Source organism: Oenanthe melanoleuca, chromosome 1, assembly GCF_029582105.1.
Source record: "Oenanthe melanoleuca isolate GR-GAL-2019-014 chromosome 1, OMel1.0, whole genome shotgun sequence".
Taxonomy (NCBI): Eukaryota; Metazoa; Chordata; class Aves; order Passeriformes; family Muscicapidae; genus Oenanthe; species Oenanthe melanoleuca.
The window spans coordinates 111,892,004-111,917,261 of NC_079333.1; the positions used below are offsets into that span (position 1 = coordinate 111,892,004).

The following is a 25,258-nucleotide window of genomic DNA, read 5'->3' on the forward strand; positions in this document are numbered from 1 at the left end:
GGCTCTGCGCTCCCGCTTCCGGTCGGCGCGGCGTGTGCGGGATGGGCCCTAGGCGTCCCGGCCCCGTGAGGGACCACCGGACCGCGAGCGACCGCCGGGCCGTGAGTGACCCCTGGGCCGTGAGCGACCCCCTGGCCATGAGTGACCCCCGGGCTTTGAGTGACTCCCGGGTCGCGAGAGACCCCCGGGCCGTGAGTTACCCCTGGGCCGTGAGGGACACCGGGCCATGGGTGACTCACGGGCCGTGAGCGACCCCCGGGCCATGAGTGACCCACGGGCCGCGAGTGACGCCGGGGGACCGCTGTCGCGGGGAACGGCCCGGGGAGCCTCGGCCCGCCTGGAGAGCTAGGGGAAGCGGAGGCTGGGACGGAGAGGGATTCGACGGTGGCGAGCACTGTCGTCTCCTCCCATCGGACCCCTCGCCGGGGGGCCCGTCCCGTCTCGGGACGCGGTGTTGGTCGGAGTAGCAGCGCCGTGTCATTGTCCCGGCAGGTCCAGGACACCGGCGGCAGCAGCGCCCTCAGCAAGTGCTCGGCGGCTGCACGGGGCTATTTCCAGGACCGGTTCCTGCGGCTTCTGGCGGGGCGGCGGCGGCGGCGAGCGCCGCTTATCCACCGGTGAGGAGGGAGTGCTTCGCAGGACCTTTCGCTGCTCCGGCTGCTGAGCCCCGGTGCCCGCGGAGGGGATCTAGGTCTCGGACTGCAGTGGGGCAAGGAGTGACAGGGGGAGGAATGGCTTTAATCTGAAAGAGAGTAGGTTTAGGTTATGTATTAGGAAGATCTTGCCTGTTAGGGTGGCGAGGCCGTGGCTCTCGGGTTGACCAGAGAGGTTGTGGCTCCAGCCCTGGAAGTGTCCGAGGCCAGGTTGGATGGGACTTGGAGCGACTTGGTCTGGTGGAAGATGTCCCTGCCCATGGCAGAAGGATGGAGCAAGAGCAGCTTAAGGTCCCTTCCATCACTAAGCCCCATGCTTGGTGCTGTCAGTTGGGCAAGGCACAGCTTCTCAAACAGATTTTAAGCAAAGTACACAGAAAGGCAGAATGGCAACGTGCAGTGCACTGTCTCGCAGTAGTGTAACCTTATTAGACTGTAGTATTAGACCAGTAGTTTTCTCATTAATTCTCCAGAATGATACAGTTTTTGTAAGATATTTATTTGGTGGCTCTGGGAAGCAATATCTTTTGAGTCAGTGGTGTCTAACCGGGAGGACTTCTCCAGAGCTTTGTAAGACACAAGAATATTTTAATGTTTGTTTGCAGAGGGCTCTAGGCTGATGACATGGAAATTACATAATTCGAGGTGAGCAGTTTAATGCAATCCAAATGACTGTGAATTGCCAAAACAGTTTAGTTCTGGGGAAAATCAAATAGTGGTGTTCAAGCAGAAGCTTGCAGGCCTGTGAAAGTGGGTGTGGCTCATTAGGAAGCCTGCACTGACTTGTCACACAACATTGGCATACCAATCTGAATTCACAGGAAGGGTTCTGTATTGCATTTATCAACAATTTTGGGATATCTTAGACTATGTGGTCCCTGTGGTGCGTGATGATGGTAACCTGCTTGTTAAAGGGGTGATAAGAGCTGGGATATAGCCAGGTGGATATAGGATGAAACTAGCTAAGAGAGTGCCAAGAAAAAAGAGGTATCAGTCCGTGCCAGACTAGGGAAATGGTAAATGCTTTCCATGAGTTAGTCTGACTTAGTTCCATTAAAAAAGCCAGAGAACAGAATTCCTCTCCCGACTTTGCTTTTCCTGCCTTTTTTGTTCCCTTCTCACTGCATTAGGACACACTCATTCATTTTGTTGTTATGGCATATATGGTTTGGGGCAGGAACTTGGGTATCAGACATCTGCATTGCCAGGGAGCATCCTCACTGTCTGGATTCATACATTTTCATTTCATTTACTTATGCAAAACATAACAGGTCCAGCTGGGATATCTGCATGTTCTCTCTGTGTTTTATCCATTGTCTTGATGGTTAATATGCACACTGATTGCAGGAGATCTGTATTTAATAGCAAGCTCTAGAGATGACAAAATCATCTCCCAGTGCAAGTCTGTAAACAGGGAATTATTGGGTAGAAGCTTAGAGAAAAAAAATATTTTTTTTTTTTTTTAATTGAAGTTGCCAGTGCTGGAGAAATGGAGTTCCCGGACAGTGATCACAACTGAATTTGCTCTTACAGGGGTTATTACATCCGTGCCCGTGCTGTAGATCACTGTGTTCAGGACTTCCTGCTGAAGACACAAAACCTATCCAGAACACAGGTACATTTTCTCTGGGGCTTCTGGTGTCTCTCACTAAATGTGTGTAAAGTCTTTATGGCATCTGGGCAGTAACTCATTATTGCATCTGTTGGGAACCATTTCCAGCAGGGCACAGAAATCTGACTGGCAGTACTGTGGCTGTCCATGTGTCACTTTGGCAGAAGTATCTGGGAGGTGTGGGGGTTGGTTGTTGGACAGTCACTGGACAGACTCATGAGCTTACTATTATCTGTTCTTCAGGTTTGCAGTTTATTATGAGGGTGTGGGTATAAGAAAGAGTGTAGAGCATGGAGAGTAAGAGATAAGAGCAAGGGGGTGAGAGAGAGCAAGAGAGAGCTTAGAGATCAGAGCTAAGGGGTAAGAGAGAGAGCGATTTCCCCTTCACAATACAATAAGTATTCTTCTACAATGAATATTCTAATTTTCCAATAACCAATCTAATACAATATACTAATTTCCTAATATTTGCATGCAACCTATAGGAACTACTAAATTACCATGTTTTATGGCTTTCTTATCTGTAACCCTTATCTTCAGACCTTTCCTGCCAGGCTTGGTACAGGATGTCTGTTGGTTCTTTGGTATTTGTGGCATTTGGTATCATCTAAACAAAGGAAGAGGCCTCAAACCTTAACATGAATGTTTTCAGCATCTATATCAAAATATGCTAACATCTCTATTTCAACTGTTGTTTCAGAACTACTTGTTAGGCACTTATAAGATTTCTCTATTCCCTCCCCAACAGAGAGGGGCAATATCCACACAAAATTCTTCTGCTTCTTGCAGTAGGTTGCCTGATTTTGTCACTCTACAGATGATATTTAATGTTTTTGACACCTAGATGCTCAAATGCTGCTGGAGTTGAGTATAACTTTTTTCTGATACTTTTCTCTGCAGATCCTATCTTTAGGTGCTGGCTTTGATTCTTTATACTTCCGTTTGAAGGATATGGGCCTTCTGCATCACACTGTGGTATATGAGGTAGATTTCCCAAATGTGGCATACCAAAAAGCTACTCTGATCAAAGGAATGAAGGAATTGTCAGCACTGGTGGGAGACACTGGAGGGGAAGGATTAGGTATGGCATTCATGAAAGATTTTTTTTGTACAAAATGTTTAGAAGAAGCAAACATAGCTTCAGCCTTCAGAAACCGAGAGATTATAGTAGGGGAACTATGAAATTTTAGATGAAAAGGATGTTCATTTTATGAAAAAAGTTGAAATAAAACATTTGTAAGCATTGGGAGATAACAAGAATCCAGGATGGATTTGTCAGGAGCTGATTATATCAAACCAAGGTCAGTTTTTTTTCTGTTGTAATTTCTGAAAGTGTGTGTCTATCTTGGAGCATACTGATCCAAAAACAGTGGCAAACCGTAGCGTGTTCAGTGGGAGGTGATGGGGATGATGAAGTGATGGAGCAGGTGATGTAGGAGGGGAGGCTGAGAGAACCGGATTTGTTCAGCCACGGGGAGGAGTTTGGGAGGGAGGTGGGTCTTACAGCACTCTTCAGCTTACCTATTGCGAGAAGTTAGAAAAGACAGAGACACGCTTTTCTTGGAGGCATAAAGCAAATAGCCAAGGGACAATGGTTGAAAGTTGCAAAAAAAAGGAAATTCCATTGATGTATAATGAAAATGTTGGGGGGAGGTTGCACCACATGAGTAGTAAAAATGGGAAAAGATTGGCCAGAAAGGTAATGGGATCTCCAGCCTTGGAGACTGAGTTTGACTGGAAAAAGCTTTGAGCAATATGACACAGATAATTGCCATGAAGAAGTATTTGGACAAGATGACTTTTAAATGTCCCTTTCGCCCTAAATGATACAATGATTGATTAACTTAATGGGTAAGAGAGAAGATTTGACTCTTAAGTGACTTGACTGTAATAAAACATTAGTTGTTATGTCTCCTGACTTCCTTTTTTTTCCCTCCAAGGCAGCAGAAAATGAGCCTTATGAAACTACTGCAGAATATTGGGCCAGCTAAGTGCTAAGGGACAAAAGGAGGAATGTAAAGTATGTAGATCACTGGAGGTCTCTCCTGCATCTGTTTTCCTCCAGTAATGCTCTAGATGATACTCTATAGAAAACGAACCTGCAGGAAACATGGGAACTTGCAATAAGATTAATGAGAATAGGAGTTTGACAAAGTATATGAATGGTCTGAAAAACATGGAATAAAATGCAGTAGGGACATATGTAAGCTGCTGCATTTAGATGGTGTTAATCAATTTAAATACAGATGGAAGACAGCAAAGGATGGATGCACAAGTTAGAAGAAATTAGAGCAGAACACTCTGATGGACTTCTGAAAAAGGCCATTTTGCCTCCAGAAGTGTATGCCTTTTGAGAATAGTGTAGGTTGACTGTCCTCAGGATAGATCCAGTTGTTGGATTGCAGAGACAGTAGGTGATTTCTAAAGGTTCTTTACAGTTTGCTTTGTTAATGTTGTGGTTTTGCTTGAAAATGTCAACAGGCCATAACTTACCATATTCTGATGGGGTGCAGAGGTATGATAATGCTTGCAGATCGTAAACTTGAACTTATTTCTGAGGATGGTGATCTGTGAGTCAGGTCCTGGTGTTTGCCAAGAGCTAGCATGTACAGTTTCAGGACTCAGTGCCATTTGACAGAAATTAAATCTGTTTAACAAACAAATCAGCTAAGCCTAGGAAACCTTAGAATGGTTTTCTGATTGTGAGGGAAATAATTGAAATTCTATCAAAGAAATGGTGCTTTCATAGCCTAAAGTGAAAGGTGTATAAATTAGAGACTGTTAGGTTTGATTTTGGATTACAGTTGTCCTAAAAAATACTCATAAATACAATAAAGTTTTGTTGTTATCGTAAGTGTAATGATTCTATGAGAAATCTGTAGGTGAAATTTGCATTAGGACTAAGGGAGTTCTAGACCTTCAGTTAATGGATCACATGGCACTATCCGTTCATGGGTCATGTAGTGATGGGGATTTTTTTGTACATGTTCCAGAGAAATAGAGTTGATGGACATAGCCTTGTGAGTGATTGCCCATGGGTTTGATTTTCATGTTTGTCTCTTTTGATCTCAGTATTGCAGCAGCACAATAGTGAGGTTGTATCATTTTTGTCTCCCAGGAGCCATTACCTTTTCTGGAGAGGATTATAAATTACTGGGAGTGGATTTATCAGAGCTGTCTGAGCTGCAAAGAACCCTGGAGGAAGCAGGACTGAACAATGAAATCCCCACCCTCTTCATCGCAGAGGTGGTGCTCACCTACATGGAGAACACCAGGTCAGCTGGGTACTCCTCTCTTACCCTGTAGTAAAGGGAAAACAGCAAGCTTCTTTCTGAGTACATCCCCTTGGGTTCAGAGACCTGGTGTCTTGAAACTAAAGCCTCTGGAATTCTATACTTGGTGTCCCAAATATCTCCCTGCATTGTAATTTTGATGGTGTAATTGATGTCCACATGATATCCTAAAAGGAAGGAAAAAAGAAGAAAAATCTCAAATGAGCAGTTCTGAGGTTTTTGTTCTTCTCATTCCCTGAATTGTGTGTGTAGATGGTGAGGAGATGTTCAGCACAGCACTGTCAGTGTATTGCCACTTGTCAGGATGCCTTAATAGCAGCTTTATGATGTTGCAGGAAGGTACCCTGCATCTGTCGTATGATCAGTGGGTCCCCAGTTTAGTTTCTAACGGACCATCTCCCAACAGGTCAGATGCCTTGATTCAGTGGGCAGCAGAGCATTTTCCTCAGGCATGCTTCCTGGTGTATGAGCAGGTGCACCCAGAGGACCCCTTTGGACATGTCATGCAGCAGCATTTCAGGCAGCTGAACACTGCCCTGCACTCACTGGCACAGTACCCTGACTGTGAGGCTCAGCAGAGGCGCTTTCTGGGGAAGGTGAGCACCTGCAGCCCTAGGCTATGCATGAAGCATGATTTATCTGGGGAAGATTGAAACATGAAGTGCTTGGTCAGTTATTGGTTGAAGCAAACAGGGCTGGGACTGAGGTACTGCTTTCTCTGATAGTATGACTCATCATTAGAAGGTGCTTCCATCTGGGTTGCAGCCTACTGTCTCATATGGGATTAATGGGTTCCTCTGAGACTTTTGATGTAATAAATTAAGTTTTTAAGAACTTTACAGATGAGAAATCTGTTTTCACCAGTTATTTGGATGCTCTTGCTTTAGCTAGACAGTCTTAGTGGCTCATGCAGGTGTTTAATTTAGGGTCTTTGTTTTCCTGTGGGAAGTGAGTGTCCCAGTTTGAAAATACAAGGGTCTGCTAGGGAAAGCAGGGCCTTCCCTTGAAATGAAGAAAGTAAATCCCTCCCTCTGAATTAGTATAGTTTTGAAATTAAGGGGCTCTCAGGCAAAGACAGGGAGATAGGAGAAACAGTTCTTTACTAGTATATCTAACAAGACAAACAAAACAACAACAACAATGAAATTAACAGCAAAGTGAATTTCTGTCCTTCCAGAGGTGATAACTTTGAGGGATTTGTCTTTCAGGGCTGGACTGAGGTCAGTGTCATGGATATGAATGAGTTTTTCACCTGTTGTATTCCAGAAGATGAGCAGCAAAGAGTGCAGACTCTGGAGCCTTTTGATGAGTACGAGGTAACCCTCCTTTATTCTGAAGATCGCGAACCTGGCTTTGATACCATAAGGTATTTGCAATTTCTTATGGTTGCAATTCTGTACAGAGCTGCTGAGGCACAGATGCTCATGGAGGCAGAAGGGACCTTGGATCAGCTTAGTTAACACAGAGGCCATGAGGAGCTCCTGGGGAAGCAGCATGGGAAGAAGGCTCTCCTTGATCTTAGAAAAGCTGCATGTTAATTCCTTCCTGTGAGCAGTCTCTCAAGGAGACAGGCTTGCCATAACAAATTACCTGGAAGTATCAAAAAAAGTTGTACATGCTAAAAGTTGGCATGTATTCAAGGGACAATTACTTTAATGAAAGAGAAATCCATTAAGGACAACTGATACATAAATATATGCTTGATGTGCTGTTCTTGACTGTAGTTATTTGAGAACATTCCTGGGGAAAGTAGATGCACTTGTCCTGCTCTCTTCCATTTCGACAGACTATTATGTCATTGCTGGATACAGGTTTCTAATTTTGGATATTTTTTGGTCTGACTTTCTACAGCCCATTTGTGTATTAATGATTGAAATTAAACTATGACTGTTCTTTGCCATTTTTATGTTAACTGCTGGCAAAGTTTCTGACTATTTGAAGTCTAGAAGTGGAGATAAGTGCAAGATAGCGAGTAACATTGAGGTAAATATCCTGTGGAATACTTACTGGAAGTTTCCCTTTTGATTTTATAGTTCTCTGTTTATAATTTTAGAAATCTAGTAACTGTAGTATGAAGACAGTTGAATGTGCTTGAATTTATTTTGCCGACATGGTAGGACCTGCTCTGATATATCAATGTAAAAGTGGTGACTGAAAGTGGTGGCAGATTTGCTAGGTGGTTTAGGAATGTCTGCCAGAATCATAGGTCAAGGCCATTGCTCATAAAGTGGGAAGGTAAAGACTTGGTATTGCTTTCCTTACAGAGGAAGGAATGTGCACGAGTCCAAGCTGGAAATGTGCACAGGAGTGAATGATGTGACAACAGAGAGCTCTACAATTAGCCTTTGGGAGAAAGATTAAGTAAGATCCAAGTGTTATTGTAAACAAGCTTGGTCAAATTAGGTAAGAAATATAAAATAGACAACCAGTGTAGAGGCAGACTATTTTTAGAATAATATACTTAGGGACTAATAGTGGATTCTTCCATGTTCACCATTTATGTTAATTTCTGGATGTCACTTTTCAAAAGATGCTTTTTACTTCTAATATGGGTTGAGGCAATGAAGCTGATAACATGAGTTCTTGTGCCTTTTAAATTCATGGTTATGCTTGCTAGTCACGTAGTTGGCTGAATATATCCCACCACATGAGAATGAGCACACTCCATTCCCTAATGTCTCATAAACGCCAGAATGAGCTCTCGTTGCTACTGGCTTCCTGTACATTCCTTTTGCTTGTGCTTCTTCCTCAGAATGTTTCCAAGGCCAGACTGAAAATTATGTATTATCCAGCACAGACCATCTTGCACCTTTTAACATTTGCCATTTCCTTGGGATCACTTATATTCTATGAACTTTAAGAAACCTTAATCCCTCTGGTGTAAAGACCTCACTCCTTTTTATGATAAGAACTGAGAAGCATAAAGTTTTTCTTTTACAAAAAGAAAAACTTTCCCAGGCAACATACAGTTAAAAGCTATGGGATTCATGTTGGCTACATTAAGAGTTTATGTGAGTTCAAAGAGCAGCTGGGTAATTTCCTGGATGAAAAATCATTCAGGTATTGTTCAGTACAAAGACACAGCTTCTCTCTTAGAAGATCTCTGGGCTGTAAGTTTTTAAAAGTTGGAGTGAGAGAGGTATTTACCCAGGAGTTCTTTCTCTGATTCAGCTTTACCCCTCTGATTTTGATCATTGTTGGAAACAGTTCTAGGCTGGGTTGGTATTTGATTTGGTCACCCTGGCTGTTCTGAAGTCCTTACTACTGTTTGCTCTAAGATTTTGACGGGGGTTGTTTTTTGTTTGGTTCTTCCTTTGTTTGTTTGTTTGTTTATTTATTTGTTTTTTACTTTGGGCTTTCTACAGGAATGGCATCTGAAATGTTCTCATTACTTTGTGTTGGCTGCATCGAAGGGCATGGAACCTTCCTGGACTCCATTGTTACCCAGTGTGACAGGTACACACCAAGTAGTATTCACAGTATTCTTTTATCTCATGTAGGCATCTCTGGAAGGTTTTAGGAGACATTGGAATGTTGGAAGGGGCAGATAGGATGCTCCTCCACACTCCTCCACAATAGTGCTGCTGTCCAAACCAAGGGCAGGGCTGTGGCCTAATGCTGCTGGTTCTGATCACTTCTATTCTTTTAATAAACCTCTCAGTCCGAGAGCTTGTAATTTGTTCATACATGAGCCCTTCCAGTGCATGGCTGCAATGGCAGCCTACCGTGCCCCTCCTCCTGTTTTTGGGATCTCCCTTTCAAATTTATTCCTGGTTGCCTCTACTTACTCTGAACCATTCTCTCCTTCCAGCTCCCAAAAGGTTGTTCTGTTTTCTTTACTGCCCTGTCCAGCAGACCACTCAGGAGCCTGACATGAAGCTGTGCTTTGCTTTGTTATCCCTTGTGGGTGCAATTGTACCTATTGTATTTCTGTTTCTGAAATGTTTTTAAATCTGTATGTCACTTATTTTGGATGGGAGAAAAGTGGTACAGCTGGGGAAAAGCCAAGACCAAGATTGTGTTTCCAAGATAAAAAGGATTTGGTGGCAGTAGCAGTCCAAGAAATTCCTGGTTTTGACTGCTTGCTTCTTTTTTCAGGGTAGAAAGCAGGTTATTTTCCCACTGTTTTACATCACTAATGTTCACAGTATAGAACCACAAGTAGTTGTAGCTTCAGGAAAAATTTGATATCTGTATTCTAGGGAGCAAGAAAAGCAACTGAAAAAGGATAGGGGAGGATGGCATTCCTGAGGCCAGCAAGGCCACTGAATCCATGTGTTGTGTCTCAATTAAATTTGAAGATATTGTGAAATTGAATCTAAATGAATGTGTGATTTAATGTACTTTGTGATTGTCACTGGTCCTTAAGTTAAATCCTTGAAGGCTTCTAAAGGCACAGTATCTATCCTTAGGTTAAGAAAAAAAATTTAATATTTGCTTAACGGACTTTATTACATTGAAGACATTTGATTCATTAGAGACAGGATTAGGGTCTTCCTGCTGCTGTCTCTGTTCTATTCAAAAATGATAGCAAAAGCCTTCAAAATCTGTTAAATTGTCCATGATAAGATATCTTTTACTGGGAATGCAAAAGATATGTCTCTAATATCGATAAATGCCCCCAGTTATCCTCTCAGATAGACTTGGGTCCCAGTTCAAGAGACTGCAAATACTAAATCTTCCAAAGAGATCGTGGTAAGTATATTTTGTGACATGAAAAAACTCCTCTGTCTTTAAAAGATCATTCTGTAAAAAGACATTTAAGCCCAAGGAGATGAAATTTCTTACTTCATCAAATGATAAAGTAGGGTCTTGTACAAAGCAACGGTCAGTACAGGCAATTTTTCTGATTATGGCATACAAAAAATAGAAGCTGCTCTTCTTCCACTTCATCATCTCTTAAAACACAAGAGTAAAGCCCTTGAACAAAAGAGAGAGATTCGAAACTGACTAAAAGAAAACAATATGTAGGTGAGTCAGAGTTCTGTGCTGAAAGTTCACTTCATGCTAAAGGATATAATATTTAGAGAGAAGATACTTAGATAACTGGAAATACTCTCCTATAGTAGGACCATTGCAATTAACAGATTACTTGTCATGCTTCAAAATGTTAGTTCAGCTCTTCTGTGAAGGTAGGATCAAAATCTGACAAGAAACTTTGAAATCAGCTTCTAGGTATTTGTCCTTTTTCTGCTGTTCTTTGCTGTTCATGTAACCAGATGTTGTCTTAATCAGAGAGGTGCTCCTTTTGAAGGTACTGCAGTGATTCATATCTTGCTGCAGCGGTTTAGGACACTGCACTCACTTGGCCAGTCTTACAATCCCCCCGTGAAAGCAGTTTCAGAATTGCAGGAGCTGAGTGAGCAGAGTAGAAATTACAGTTGGTACTGTAGTAGTTTTAACCATTACCTCCTGATTTCTAGGGCATGTCAGATTATCTGTGTGCAAAGAAACAAGTCAGCTTGCTTATCAATTTTTTCTTCTTGAAAAGATGAGTGGTCATCTTGAAAAGGTGACATTCTTAGTCTCTTACTTAAAAGGTAGTCCTTGGTTTGTATTTGTGCATAAGTTCTTTGGTTCTCTTTGGCTTACAGTACCTCGTCATGCTGGTCCTGTTGGGATGGCTGGGAGTGTCCCTGCAGCAGTATGTGCAAGACTCTCAGGAATTCCTGGTCTGAGACGTTATGGTCACCGCTCTGTTCTTGTAAAACCCAATGTGATTCTTACCACGGGAGGCTTTGGGGAGGAGCATGGACAACACTGCCGCATGAGAAATTTCCATGTGCTGAGTAAGCATGCAGGCTACTGGGAAGCTGTCTGTGTGACACAGAATATTCCTGACAAAAGATGGGGTGAGTTCCCATACTGATGGCAAGTGCAAGGGGGATACCTTGGTGCTAAAAGTGAAAGAAAGTCTAGTTAAGAAGTGATGTCATGGCACAGTTATGCTGGCAGCCCCAGAGATCTGAAGGTTCTGGTTGCTAAATGCTGTATCCTGCCCTTTGGTCACCATAACCCCATGCTGCGCCCCAGGCTGGGGGCAGGGTGACTGGAAAGCTGGAAAGGGACATGGGGGTTCTGTTTGACATTGGTTGAACATGAGCCTAGGTGGACAAGAAGGCAAATGGCACCTGGCTGGTACCAGCCTAGTGTGGCCACAGGCTTAGAGCAGTGATTGTCCCTCTCTGCTAGGCACTGCAGAGACAACCTCGAGTGCCATGTCCAATTCTGGGCCTGTAACAGAAAGAGAGATGTTGAGGGGCTGGAGTCATAGAATCATAGAGTCATGGAATGGTTTGGGTTGGAAGGGACTTGAAGATCATCTAGCTCCAACCCTCTGCCATGGGCACGGACACCTTCCATTAGACCAGGTTAATCAGAGCCCCATCCAGCATGGTGTGGAATATTTCCAGACAAATGATAGCCACTTCCCTGGGCAACCTGTGCCAGAGCCTCATGACCTTCACAGAGAATAATTTGTTCCTGATATCCCATCTAACCCTGCCCTCTGTCAGTGGGAAGCTATTCCCCCTTGTCCTGTCACTCCAGGCCCTTTTCCAGAGTCCCTCTCCAGCTCTCTTGGAGTCCCTTTAGGCACTGGAAGGGGTGCTAAAGTCTGCCTGGAGGCTTCACTTCTCCAGGCTGAGCAACCCAGACCCTCTCAACCTATCTTCAGAACTGAGGGGCTTCAGTCCTGTGATCAAGCTAGTGGACTCTGAATTTTTTCCAACAGCTCCATGTCTTTATTGTGCTGGGTACACCAGACCTGGATGCAGAACTCCAGGTGGGGGGTCTCAGAAAAACAGCATTATAGGGTGAGAATCATCTCTGTCAACTCTTTTGATGCAGCCTGGGACATGCTGACTTTCTGTGCTGCAAGCACGTACTGCCGAATGTACTGAACTTTTTCGTGTCGAAAGTACTGAACTTTTTGTCCACAAACTCCACCAAGTCCTTCTCCCCAGAGCTGCTTTTGATACATTCTCTGACCAGTCTGGTTTTTGTGCTGGGATTGCCCCATCCCAGGTGCAGGACCTTGCCTTGGTCCCACTGAACTCCATGAGGCTGACAGTCCCACGTCTCCTCTCCAGGTCCCTCTGGATGCTGCTCTCTTTCCCTCCAGCACATGACTGCACCACACAGCTCCTTGTCATTGACAAATGTGCTGGGGGTGCCCTTGATCCCAGTGTCTGTGTCACCAACAAAGATGTTAAATAGTGCTTTTACCTGTGGAGACTGAAGAACAGCGCTTATCACTGGTCTCCACATGGACACTGAGCTGGTGACTGTGACTCTTTGAGTGAGACCATCCAGCTAATTCCTAATCCACTGAATGGTCCGTCTGTCAAATCCACGTCTCTCCAGTTTGGAGACAGGGTGCTGGGTGGGACAGTGTGAAATGCTTTGTACAAGTCCAGGTAGAGGACATCTGTTTCTCTTCCCTCATCCACCACTTCTGTAAGCTCATTGTAGTAGTGGCCAAGGAACTGGGTGTGTGGGGGCTCAGCCTGAAGAAAAGGAAGCTCAAGGGGAAGCTTCTCACTCTTTATGACTACCTGAAAGGAGGGTGTAGTCAGGTGGAGGTCAGCCTCTTCTCCCAGAAGACAAGGGACAGGACAAAAGGAAACGGCTTCAAGCTGTGCCAGGGGAGGTTTAGGTTGGATATTGAAAAAAAAGTCTCTTAAGTAAAGGGTCGTCCATGTCTGGCATAGGCTAAGCAGGGTAGGTGAAGTCCACATCCCTGGAAGGATTTAAAAGCCGTGTGAAAGTGGCTCTTGAGGACATGGTTTAGTTTTGGCTGGGAGAGTGCTGGAGGAATGGTTGGACTTAATAATCTTTCAGGGTCTTTTCCAACATAAATGATTATAAATTTCTTGGAAAAAAAACCCACCTGTGTGAACCATGACGTTTTGTATCTCCACAGGTGAGAGGTTGTACCATACCGTGTCTTGTCTCTCAGACACTCTGGCCCTGGTGGTCGGAGGACGAACATCCCCATCAAGTGCAGGCTTGGGAATGTTGTGGCTGAAGTTCCCCGAAACCTGTAATGCTTCAGGCCCAGATGACGTGACAGTGGAGCTTGTAAATCTGCAGCCTGCTGCTGAAGCAGCAGCTTTGCGTTGGAGACACAGCACAACTGAAATGACCTTCAAAGGTAAAAAGCCTGGAAAGAGTGGAAATGGATTGTAGGTATGCAGGATCTTGCGCTTGACTTGTTGATCTTCATGAAGTTCATATTGACCACTTCTCAATCCTGGCAGTAGGAAGGAAATTAAGAGGCTTTGAGATCCCTTCTTGACACTTGAAATGTGGTGATTTTTAATTTTGTCTACATAATCTCTGGTGGCAAATAGGATTGAAACATACTGTAATCCGTTCTGGAAGACTGATTCTTTGAGATCATCTATGGTGAAGTTATTCATGCTTGATCATGCCAGAAATAAAGTTTGCTCTCTCCGAAGGATATTTTTTGAGGAACAGGATCCCTATTTCTTTATCAAGTCCTTCAGAAGAAATGTTACTTTTCTAGTAGCAATTGACAAACATTCAGTACTTGTGAACAGCTCTAGAATCAGGTCCTGCAATAGCAAGGTGAAGGTTGGTCTGTTAAGAGATCCTGGTTGTAAGGGGCAAAAACTTAAGCAGTGGCATTCAGGAGCTGAAAGCTGTCCTTTCCTAAGGTGTCCCATTCCTGCTGCTGGCAGGGAATTATCCAAGGGAAGCAGAAGGAAATTTTTAAGCAGTTGTTAGTGTAGTCTGGAGCACACTTTGCATTTGTGGAGCAGTGTTTGGCGTTCTGCCTTCCAGTCAGAATTTTATATCAAAAAAGCAAATGCCAAATGGGTAAATGAAATTACATTAATAATTAATTAGTTATTTAATAATAATTAAAACATTGGGTTTTGTCTTTGTCAAACTGTATTGTTTCATCATATTTTTGCCTTGATATTGCTTTGTAGCTGAAGAAAGTGACCAACGCTAGTGTTATCTGCACAGTCCTTTCCGAGTCAGTGAAAGGACAGGGCACAGTGCACTGAATGCATGTCCTTGGCATCTATCCAAAGTACTATTGCCCCCTTTTTGTCAGCTTCCCTTCTATGCAAACAGAAATTTTTGCTTTTGTGGCATACCAGATTCTGATTTCTGTACCAGCCTGGCTGTCTGTTTCCATAGGTGAGCAGTACTTGTTTGTGTATGGTGGCCGCTCTGCTCTGGAGCCTGTGCTTGGGGATTGGTGTTTCCTACACACTCCAGAACTCTCCTGCACTGTGGTAAGGAAGTACTCTATGGTGATTAGATTTAGACGTCTGGTAACTTCTAAACACAAAGCTTTTTAGTCGAATACAGTCTATACAGAATACTGGAGGTTGGAAGGGACATCTGGAGTCATCCAGCACTCTTGCTTAAATCCGGTCTTACTAGAGCAGGTTGCTGGGTATTATCCCCATAGACGGAGACTCCACAATCTCTTTGGGCAACCTATTCCAGTGCTTGACCACCCTGATAAAACAATATGAGGGGGTTTTATGTTTAAGTGTATTTTTTCTATGTCAGTTTGTGCCTATTGCCTCTTACCCTGTTCCTGGATGCTACTGGGAATGTATTGTCTCTGTCTTCTTTCACCTCTCCCATCATGGACTTGTCTAGCTGCAAGCTGAACATTTTTGTTGAAGGATACTGTTAGAGACAGTATAAAAAGCTTTGCTACAGTGAAAACCACCTCCACATCTGCTGGTTTGCCTCAACTAGATTGCTGAATGTGTCATAAAAGGAAATTGAGTGAAAGAGGACTTACTCCGTCATTTACTTACTGGCCACCAACCTGATGTAACTCTGTTTACTTTAAGTCTTTGAGCCCAACCTTGTACATAGCACCATTACATGGTGAGAGATTCATAACTGCAGGAGGTCACAAGCTAAACATGAGTAAGCTATATCCCACTGCTGTGGGAGGCCTACACTGTGTCTTCAGATATGTAACCATGAATGTTATCTGGAAGACACATGAATTGCTGCTTTTTTTTTCCACAGCGTTCCTAACCTCAGCAGAACTGTAAAATACCCAAAGCTGATTGCTGAAAATAGGTGGACAGGGTGTAAAACTGCTGAATTAGAGGTATACAGCAAGAGTGACCAGAGAGGTCACTGAGAGGGTTTTGAAGGTCTTCTAGCTATTGAATCTGGAGAAGACTGAAGATAGAAAGAAATCTCCTAATATCTAAAATACTGCTGCAGAGAAGACAAAAATTGTTCTCCAATTTAACTTCGAGTAGTACAGAAAATCAGCTGGACACTAAAGAAAACTGATCGTGAAGCTAGCTGAGTCTGAAATAGACTGCCTAAAGAAGTGAGAAATTCTTGTCACTGCAGACTTTTGGAAACTATCATCCATCCAGATGATAACAGATACAGTTTCATTTGTTTTAGGGAAAAGGTATGGACCAAGTGGCCTCCAAATTTTTCTCCATCACTTATTTGCTGTGATATGCCTTTAAATGCCTGATCTTACTTTTTTTCCTTTAGTGCTTGCACTAAAGATTTTTCCTTCTGGATTTTAGTCCTGCATTTGAGCCTTTTATCCTGCTCTGTGGTTTGAACAACTGATCACCTGCCTTGCTGGGCACTGCATTAGTCCATGTGTTTCTAAACAAATTTGTAGTTCTTCCAAATTTGTATGTCTTAAGTAGAAAGCAACATGCAAGAATGCAGATAAAATTACCTCTAATAAATGTGTGGAAATACACCCTGTAAAGATTGATTATATTCAATGTACTGAGGGCCAGAGACAGTGTAAATGGAAGCATGTAGCAGTCCCTAGAGGAACATGTAGAGAAGGTTGGGTGTCAAAAAACTCAACCACACAGGAAAAGGCATTTAAAAGCCTGGACATTAAGCAGACACTTAGCTTGGCAAACTTCAGCCTTGGACTTGTTTTTTTTTGTTTTAGATTGCTGTTGAGGGTCCAGTCCCAGAAGGCCGCCACTCTCACAGTGCCTGCAGCTGGGAAGGAGGTGTGCTGATTGCAGGAGGTCTGGGAGCAGCTGAGCAGCCCTTGGGTTCAGTTTTTCTTCTGAGGGAGCTTGAACATGGCTTTCAGTGGCAGACAATAGAGACACACCCTGCTCTTGTCCCAAGGTAAGCAGAAGGCATTCATAGCATCATAAAATAGTTTGATTTGGAGGAGACCTTTTAAAGGCCAACTAGTCCAACCTCTTGGCAATGATTTAGGGGCATCTTCAACTAAACAGGTTGCTCAGAGCATTCAGCAGAGAATCTTCAGCTTGTCTCTACCAGCCTCCATTGCTAATGGAGTTCAATCTCATTTTGAATTCACAGGTATTCACATACTGCGCATGTGCATGAGGGAAAGCTTCTGCTCGTTGGTGGAGTGTGGTTTCATGCATCCTCTGTGCCAGGCATCACTGTCATTGACTTAATGACTGGTCTCTGTTTGGACTATGTGATTAGTGTGGTAAGTACTGAATTTTTTTCTTTCAGGGTAAGCAGCGTCCTGTGAAGGAACATGTAAATTTATTCCAAAGTGCTATTACCCAGCACAGAGAATGTAGCAGTGTTAAGAGAGGGAGAGATGGAATGTGCAGAAGAGGACTGGAACATGGAGCTGCTCTGTTTCTGACAAGGGGCAGCAGAACTGAAATGGGCACATGCATAGTCTCTTCAGGATGTCTGTGGAGGAAGGGAATAGATAAACCACAGGCTAAGTTAGTGTTTATGGATGTCCGAGGTATAATTTCATTGAGAACTTCTTGGTGGAAACTGCAGTGTGCTGTAGCTGTTGCCTGAAATATAAGAAAAAAAAACCAGCGTGGAAATACTGAAAACTTCACTGGAAGATAAAAGCTTCATGTAAGGATGATTGAGCACTGAACAGACTGCTCAGAGAGTCTGTTGTATTTCCATTACTGGAAATATTTGAAACCTGATGAGGCAAGGTACTGAAAAGCCTGCTTGGGTTGAGCCTGCTTGGAACAGGGTGGTTGGACTGGATGATGCATGGAGGACCCTTCCAACTTTAACTATTTGGTGACTTTCTTGTATGAATCACTGAAGAACAGTCATACAGGTGGTGCCACACAGCAGGATTTTGGGCAAAACTTGGTCTACATCTACATCTCTTAAGTAGCCCTCATCTCAAGTAATACTGTCTTGAGTAAAAGAAAGACACAGATCTGCTGGATGAAATCCATAGGAGGGCCACAAAGATCATCAGAGAGCTGGAGCTGATCTCCTGTGAGGATGTGCTGACAGAATAGGGGTTGTTCGGCCTTGAGAGGGGGAGAGGGCTATGGGAGTACCTTAGAGTCCCTTCCAAGTTCTTAAAGGGGGACTTGTAAGAAAGATGGGAAAAGACTTTTTAGCAGTGATAACAATGATAGACTTTTTTGTAGTGATAGGACAAGAGGTGATGGTTTTCATCTGAAGGACAGTAGCTTCAAACTAGGTATATGGATGAAATTTTTTATGAAGAGTATGGTGAGGCGCTGACAAAGGCTGCTCACAAAAGCTGTGGCTGCCCCATCCCTGGAAATGTTCAAGGCCAGGTTAGATTGGGCTTGGAGCAACCTGGTTAGTGCAAGCTGTCCCTGCCCAGTGCAGGGAGGTGGAGTGAGATGGCATTTTTTAAGGTCCTTTCATTCCAAACCATTCTGTAATTCTGTAAGAACATTTCTTTTGTTTGTCAAGTTTTTATTTATCTTTTATGTAAAGAAACAACTTTCTTTTGGTAACTGTACATATGGAACGTGTCATTAGTGAGACTGGAATTTGTGATGCGTCAGTTTTTTACAGTGGACAGCATGTGTGCATCTAGTTTGCCTTGCAGCATTTTGCTGAGGGTCTAAAATCATGAAATATGCTTAATTGTAGCTTATTTTTCTGTCTCTGTCTGGGGGGGGTCTTCTCCAGCGGTGTGCGTCTTCCTGAGCTGGGTTTTCAGGGTCCGAGGGTCCGTACCCACCTTTGTAGGCTACGGCCCACCCAGAGGGATGCCAAATGTCACAGCCCACCCACAGGGACACCAAATGTCACTGCCCACCCAGAGGTATGCCAAAGGTCACAGCCCGAGGTGTCTCTTTATGCTTGAGATCACCTCAGGAGGACATGAAGGTGGTGTAAAGTTCAGGTTTTCCCCGACGCCCGCTGATGAGAATCTGCAGGAGGCTGTTCTCAGAGGTTTCAGGATTATTTATTTGTTTCTTATCTCAGGAATTCTTTGTCCAGCTAACAGCGATCTGTCCAGCCAGACGTCCAGGACAGAATCTGCCTGGCAGAGGCAGGACTTACCTTTTATACTCTAAATTGTGTATTTGATATTTACAATTATTTTCTAATACACCACAACCTTATTGTAATGTCTAGTTTTGTCCCCATCCAGTTGAAGGATGCCAAGGTGGCACTCCAACATGGATGGCATGAAGAAGATGGAGGAAGAAGCATACCATGCCCCAAATCCTCCATCTTAACCTCAAACCCCCTAATATAAACATTTCTAAAAATTCACTTTTCTATCTTCTAACAGTCTAATTTATACTCTACTTATTTTTTGTGACTTGTAATTCTTTCTGCAATGTTGGCAAATTTCTCCAGGGACCCACGTCCAGCCCCCAGGACCACTGGGCACCATGCCAGGGTCTCTGACTCCCCTGCCAGGGGGGTCTAGAAGCACCCAGGGAAGCCAGGGGAACACCCTGGACTCCAACAGTGTTCAATTATTGTCTGTAGCAGAAGTTGTATGTGGCCTCATATCCTTTTAGATAAAATTGACTGCCCTTGTTGGATGGCAATGAGGACAGGTACAGTGATAGTGAAGTTGTATCTAAAAGAATATAACTTTTTTGTTTACACTGAATAAGCAGATGGATTGGTATCTTCCTTTGCTTATGAACTGTTTGCTTTGACTTAGGTGAAACTCTAGGCTTTTGAACCTACCAGTTACATAGGTAAGCTCTGGAACTCTATGCCACAGGCCATGAATGTCAAAGATTTACATTGAATCAAAAACTGACTGGCTACCTTCTTGGGAGGAAAAGCGCTAGGATTCAGGAAGTACAAAGACATTTTCTCTCATTAAAAAATCACTGAACTGCAAGTTGGTGGGTGGGCAGGTGTAGCAGAGGTTACTTGTTTCTATATTCTCTATCTGTTCTTGCCCACATTCATGGGTGGTACTGTGGACCATGTGAAGTCCTATATGTTCAAAATCTCCTTTCCTTTTTCAGGAGCACCTGGAATGGCCATTAATGCTACACAATCATAGCAGTGTCTTTCTGCCAAATGAGAAGGAGCTGTTGGTTATTGGTGGTGGTGGAAACTGCTTCTCCTTCGGGACACACTTGAACCCTGTGCCTGTCTCACTGAGCCTCAGCAGCATCCTGATCGGTCACTGAGTGAGACCAAGCAGGGCTGAACCATGCTATTCCACTATGGGGAGACATCTGTTCACTCTAGATCCAAAAGCAGCACGATACTTCCATAAAGGCTTTGTATCCAGAATGCATTTGTGAAGGTGGGATCAGAAGGGACAGTTAAAACAACTGGCTGTTGCGTTTTTACGGCTCTTTGTGTTGCTGTAAATAAAATACCTCAAAAACAGCTGGCAGCAGTAGTCCTTAGAAGTGAAGAACAGTGTGGTTTGGGTTGGAAGGCACTGTAAAGATCATCCAACCCCCCTGCCATGGGTAGGGAAACCTACTAGACCAGGTTACTTCAAGCTCCATCCAATCTGGCCTTGGACACTTTAATGGATAGGGCAGCAACAGCTTCTTGGGGCAAACTGTGCCAGGGCCTCACCACTCTCACGGGGAAGAATTTCTTCCCAATATCCAGTCTAAATCTATGTCTATCTATGTAAATCTATTGTCTCAATGAAAAACTGTTCCCTTGTCCTGGCTCTCCAGGCCCTTGTAGTCTCTCTCCATTTTTCTTGTTGGCTCCCTTCAGTTACTTTGAGGCCACAATTAGGTCACTCCAAAGCTTCTCTTCTCCAGGCTGAACAATTCCAATTCTCTCAGCCTTTCCTATTAGCATAGAGGTGCTCCATCCTGTTGATCATCCTGGTGTCTTCTATGGACTCTGTCCATCAGTTCCATGTCCTTCCTGTGCTGGGACCCCAGAGCTGCAGGCAGCACTGTGGGTGCGATCGTACTAGAGCAGGGCAGAAGTGAAGAATCCCCCTGCTCCCTGGTTGCTCACACTGTGGGATCAGCCCAGCACAGAGGGCCAGGGCATGTCCAGCCTCTCATTCAACAGCATCCCCAAGTTGGTCTTGGCCAGGGCTCTTCTTGATCTCTTCATCCCCCAACCTGGTTTGATACTGGGAGTTGTCCTGATCCACATGCAGCACCTGAACTTGGTCTTGTTAAACCTCATGAGATTCCCACAGGCCCTCTTCTTGAGCTTGTTCAGGTCTCTCTGGATGATATTTGGTCTTTCAGGATGTGGAACTGCTAGAATGAGTCTAGAGGAGGCCACAGAGATGCTCAAAGGCTGGAACCTGTCTGTTCTGGAGACAGGCTAAGAGAGCTGGAGGTGTTCAGCCTAGGGAGGAGAAGGAGAGACCTTAGAGCCCCCAACTTCAAGAGAGCTGGAAATAGACTTTGGACAAGGGCCTGGAGTGTCAGGATGAGGGGAATGGCTTCCCTCTGCCAGAGGGCAGAGATGGATGGGATACTGGGGAGGAACTGTTCCCTGTGGGGGTGGTGAGGCCCTGCACAGGTTTCATGGAGGAACTGTGGCTGCCCTTTGTCTGGAAGTGTTCATGGCCAGGTTGGATGGGGCTTGGAGCAGCCTGGGACAGTGGAAGGTGTCCCTGCCCATGGCAAGGTGAATGATCTTTAAGGTCCCTTCCAACCCAAACCAGTGATTGCTCAATGACTGTCTGACTTGAATTCACATCAGTTGTTGGGTGCAGAAAAACCGTTAACATTTACTTCATTTTTTTTTCTTCTCTGTTTCTTTTCTCTCATTCAGTATTTTTTGAATTTGTTTCTATTTATTAAATTATCTCACCTTACGAGTTTCTTTCTCACTTTTTTTTTCTTACTGAATTGCCAGCTAGGGTTAAAGCACAAGACCCTTTCCCCAGCTCCACTGCCCTTCTCTGGACACACTCCAGCAACCTCAATATCTTTACTGTTGTGCAGGGCCCAAAACTAAATACAGGATTCCATACACCAACCTCACCAGTGCCCAGCACAAGGTACATGATCACTGCCCTTGTATTATGGAGTCTCATAAAATTGAGACAAATAGATCTCAAAAGAGATTTTATGAAGCAGTTGACCTCCTCCTGCTCCCAGCAATTACAGATCCAACAACTGAAAACAGATCCATGATGTCAAATGAAGGTGTTATGACCTGACTGACTTAAAAAGTCCTGAAGGTTTCAGCAGAGCAACATAGAATGCATGGTCATTGTGCCCAAGGCAGCAAGGGCTCTCTCTTAGTCTCCTGTGGGCTCCTGGGTATCCAAAAGGGGGTTCTGACTGCCCTGGGATGACACACAGGGGGCTCTGACTGCTCCGTGCTGTCACAAAGAGGGGTCTGGCTGCCCCATGATGTCACACAGGGGACTCTGCCAGGCTATAAAAGGGGCCCCACAGGAGCAGATAGTGCTGGGCACAACAATCTGGCAGTGTCTTGGCAGACAGCAGCCTCGGCCTCTGCCATCCCACCAGGGTTGGATTCCCCTCACTGGAACCCTGCAGGTCTCTGGGGAACCTCTCCACCGGCCTGTGCTGGTAACCTGGAGTGCTACTGACAGGGCCATGGGGCTCCTCAACATCTTCACCATGGGTGAGCTGGTGGCAATCACCATGGCGGTGCTGCAGCTCATCCTGGTCACTGTCATGCTGCGGGACAAGTGTCTGTGGGTAGGTGGCCTCTGATGTGCTGTGTGGGCTGGGCTGGGCCTTGCGGGTTTGGGGTGAGTCGGTGTGGCGTGTGTGGCACGACAATGTGGAGCATTCTGGGGAGCTGCTCTTGTCTCACCCATCTGTGGTTCTTGCAGAGGATCCATCACAACTCGAAGCATCCAAGCACAGCGAAAGGCCGGCTGGAGGGGCAGAGCAACGTGGACAGGGCACAGACATCAGCAGACATGGGGCTGCCCCATGGCAGCTCCCCACGCAGCTCCATGAGCTCCAGCAGGCGTTTCCCCCGGTTCATCCGCAGCTGCCGGGACTCCCAGGAGCTCTTCGAGGAGCACCGCAAGGAGCTGGAGGCACAGCTAGCCCAGTGGCGATGGGGCAGGGGGAGTGGCAGGGTGGTCCACACTGATCTGCATGCTATGCCAAGGCTGCTGGGGGCCAGAGAGTGTCCCCAGCGCCTTGGAGTGGAGTTGGCAAGGCCAGACATGAACAAGGTGACAGAAGAGGTCAAACAGAAGAATGTAAGATCATGCAGCAGCAACAGCTCCACAGTGCTGGAACACAGAAGATCTGTGGTGATAGCCAAGTTGCTCCCTAGACTAGTAGTGATCATGAATCCCATTGTATTGGAAAGCAGCAGCAGCAGCTCCATGGAGCTGGAATACAGCACCAGCACTGCTGCTGGAAGGTTCCTGGGGCAGCTTCATGCCCGCCTTCAGAGATGCCTGACAGCCTGGCAGACACGCCGTGTTCAGCGCCGCTGGTGCTTCAGCATCCGCTTCAAGTCCCAGTGGTGGCGGCGGTGCTGGACCCAGTTGAGAAAAAAAGTGTAGTGAGAATGAGTAGTCAGGGAGGGATAGGGGAGTAGGGAGTTTCAGGAACTGCCTGGGACAGCTGAATCCCTGGGCCTCTATGGATCCTTCTGGCAGATCCTGTTCTCTACAAGTTGGCTGAGGGTCCCCTCCTCCAGGTCACTGATAGAACCAGGACTGGTTTCAGTGATGCCTAGAGGAGCTCCACTGGTGAATGAACACCAGCTGAATTAAACTGTCCCCTACCACCCTCTGGGTCTGGCCATCCAGACCCTTTTATACGGTGAACACAGTGGACCTGTCCGAGCCATGGACAGCCAGTTTCTCCATAAGAATAGTTTGGGGAATGGTGTGTCAAAGCTTAAAAGCCCCAGTAAACATCATCACCAGCCTTTCCCTCCTTCACCAAGCAGGTCAATTTATCATAGAAGGAAAGCTGTGGACAATCCAGGAAACTTCACTGCACCCTGCTTTAAGGGTAGAATAAAGGACCCTGGGAACTACCAACCTGCCTACCAGCCTTCCCTCTGTGTCTGGGAAGATTCCCACTTTGGAATCTGCTCTTCCCCTGATTCTTACCCATTAACCCTCAACCCTTTCATCACCACTGTCAATTCCTAGACAGCCAAACCATTCCCTCATACACAGGGCTATCCCCCACTGCTTCTCTTTCCTTGCTGAGCCCTTCTGAAGAGTTTATCTCCTCCCAATTGCAACACCAGCCTATTTGCTGACAGGATGGTGTGAGGAGCAGCAAAGGCCTTGACACTCAGCACTGATTGAAACATCCTGGGGTTATTGACAGTCTTCAGCACAAATCCAAACCACACACCCAATGGAAGAAATTGAACTCTTCCTGCCCAGCTCAGCATTTATCTCCAGCCTTTATTATTCCATGTTGTGTATGTCCTGCTCAGGTCCCACACCATCACAACACATCCTCACCACTCCTTTGCCCGTGAAATGTCTAGGAATCTCCATCAATCTCCATCAATCTCCAGAGCTGGGCAGTCCTGTGGAGTCACTGAGGCGGAGGGTGATGGAACTGGAGGATCCTGTAGAGCCAGACAGGAGAAGCAGCTTGATGGGGCTGTGCAGCACTGTCAGTTGCTCTGGGCAGAAGTGATTCCTCAGATCTTCTGCTTTTCCCTTTTTAAAAATGGGAGTTGTATTTCCTTTTTCCAATCATCAGGGACTTTTCCTAATTGCCACGATTTTTCAAAAAATGATGGATAATTTCTTAGCAACTTCTGCTAGCTCCCTCAGGACCTGGGCATGTATCTCTTCAGGTCCCATGACTTGAGCACTTTCAGGTTCTTTAGATGGTCTTGAATTTGATCATCTCAGTGGGCTCAGGGTGTTCATTCTTCCAGTCTCTGCATTTGCCTTTCTTAATGCGAGCAGCATGGGTGGAGCACTTGTCATTGAAGACTGAGGCACAGAAATCCTTGAGAACCTCAGTCTTTTTGTCCAGGATAGTCAGGTCTCCTGTTTCCTTCTGGAGAGGGCCCACATTACCCCAGCTCTCTTGCTTGCAACGTATCTGTAGAAGCCCTTCCTGTTATCTTTAATATCCCTGTCACTGCCCTCCTCTTAATCTTCGCCCACAAGCTCTCAGCTGGTTCCTCATACTTCCCCAGGCAGAGTTCCATATCCATAGAGGGCTACATCCTCTCCTCATCTTCCTAGCCTGTCTTTGCTAAAAAGCCTAAACCCTTCCATTCCAGTGCTCGAGTCATAGGAACCATCCCACCATGTCTCTGTGATATTCTGCTTTCCTCTTCACTTGTTGGTCGTTGCCAGTGCTTGCTTTTATTCAAATAAGAAAATTGCAGAGGAGTTTGGTTAAAAATGGCTTTTCATTTGGAGGTGATGAAAGACCCTGAAACTGTTTCTTCTGATAAATCCATAAAGGTGGGATGCTGTATGAAGCTCACTGCTGTAACTAGCCATTAACTTCCATTGATATTTTAACTATTAATAAATATTACTTTTATAA

The 25,258-nt window shown here is 45.0% G+C and overlaps 2 protein-coding genes across 4 annotated transcripts in view; both read left to right on the top strand.

The window, feature by feature from the left end:
- On the top strand, positions 1-25,258 carry LCMT2 (leucine carboxyl methyltransferase 2). 3 transcript variants are annotated; one of them, XM_056482129.1, is made up of 15 exons: positions 1-101; positions 493-617; positions 2,187-2,268; positions 3,166-3,346; positions 5,384-5,540; positions 5,965-6,154; positions 6,767-6,874; positions 8,924-9,014; positions 11,153-11,347; positions 13,483-13,713; positions 14,733-14,830; positions 16,507-16,694; positions 16,896-17,031; positions 19,799-22,450; positions 22,588-25,258. In XM_056482129.1, exons 1-14 carry the CDS (start codon positions 42-44, stop codon positions 19,964-19,966), a joined length of 2,010 nt encoding a protein of 669 aa, XP_056338104.1. In that variant the 5' UTR covers positions 1-41; the 3' UTR covers positions 19,967-22,450; positions 22,588-25,258. The 3 variants fall into 3 exon arrangements, with proteins under 3 accessions (XP_056338104.1, XP_056338095.1, XP_056338084.1); XM_056482120.1 differs by having other exon boundaries at positions 9-101; positions 11,153-11,410; positions 19,799-21,777; XM_056482109.1 differs by having other exon boundaries at positions 9-101; positions 11,153-11,410; positions 19,799-25,258.
- LOC130253510 (uncharacterized) overlaps positions 22,346-25,258 on the top strand; it is a 137,305-nt gene continuing 134,392 nt past the window's right edge. Inside the window, exons 1-2 of the mRNA XM_056492137.1 lie at positions 22,346-22,450; positions 22,588-22,968. Of these exons, the coding sequence (XP_056348112.1) occupies positions 22,346-22,450; positions 22,588-22,968 (486 nt within the window). The remainder of the gene's footprint in view (positions 22,451-22,587; positions 22,969-25,258) is intronic.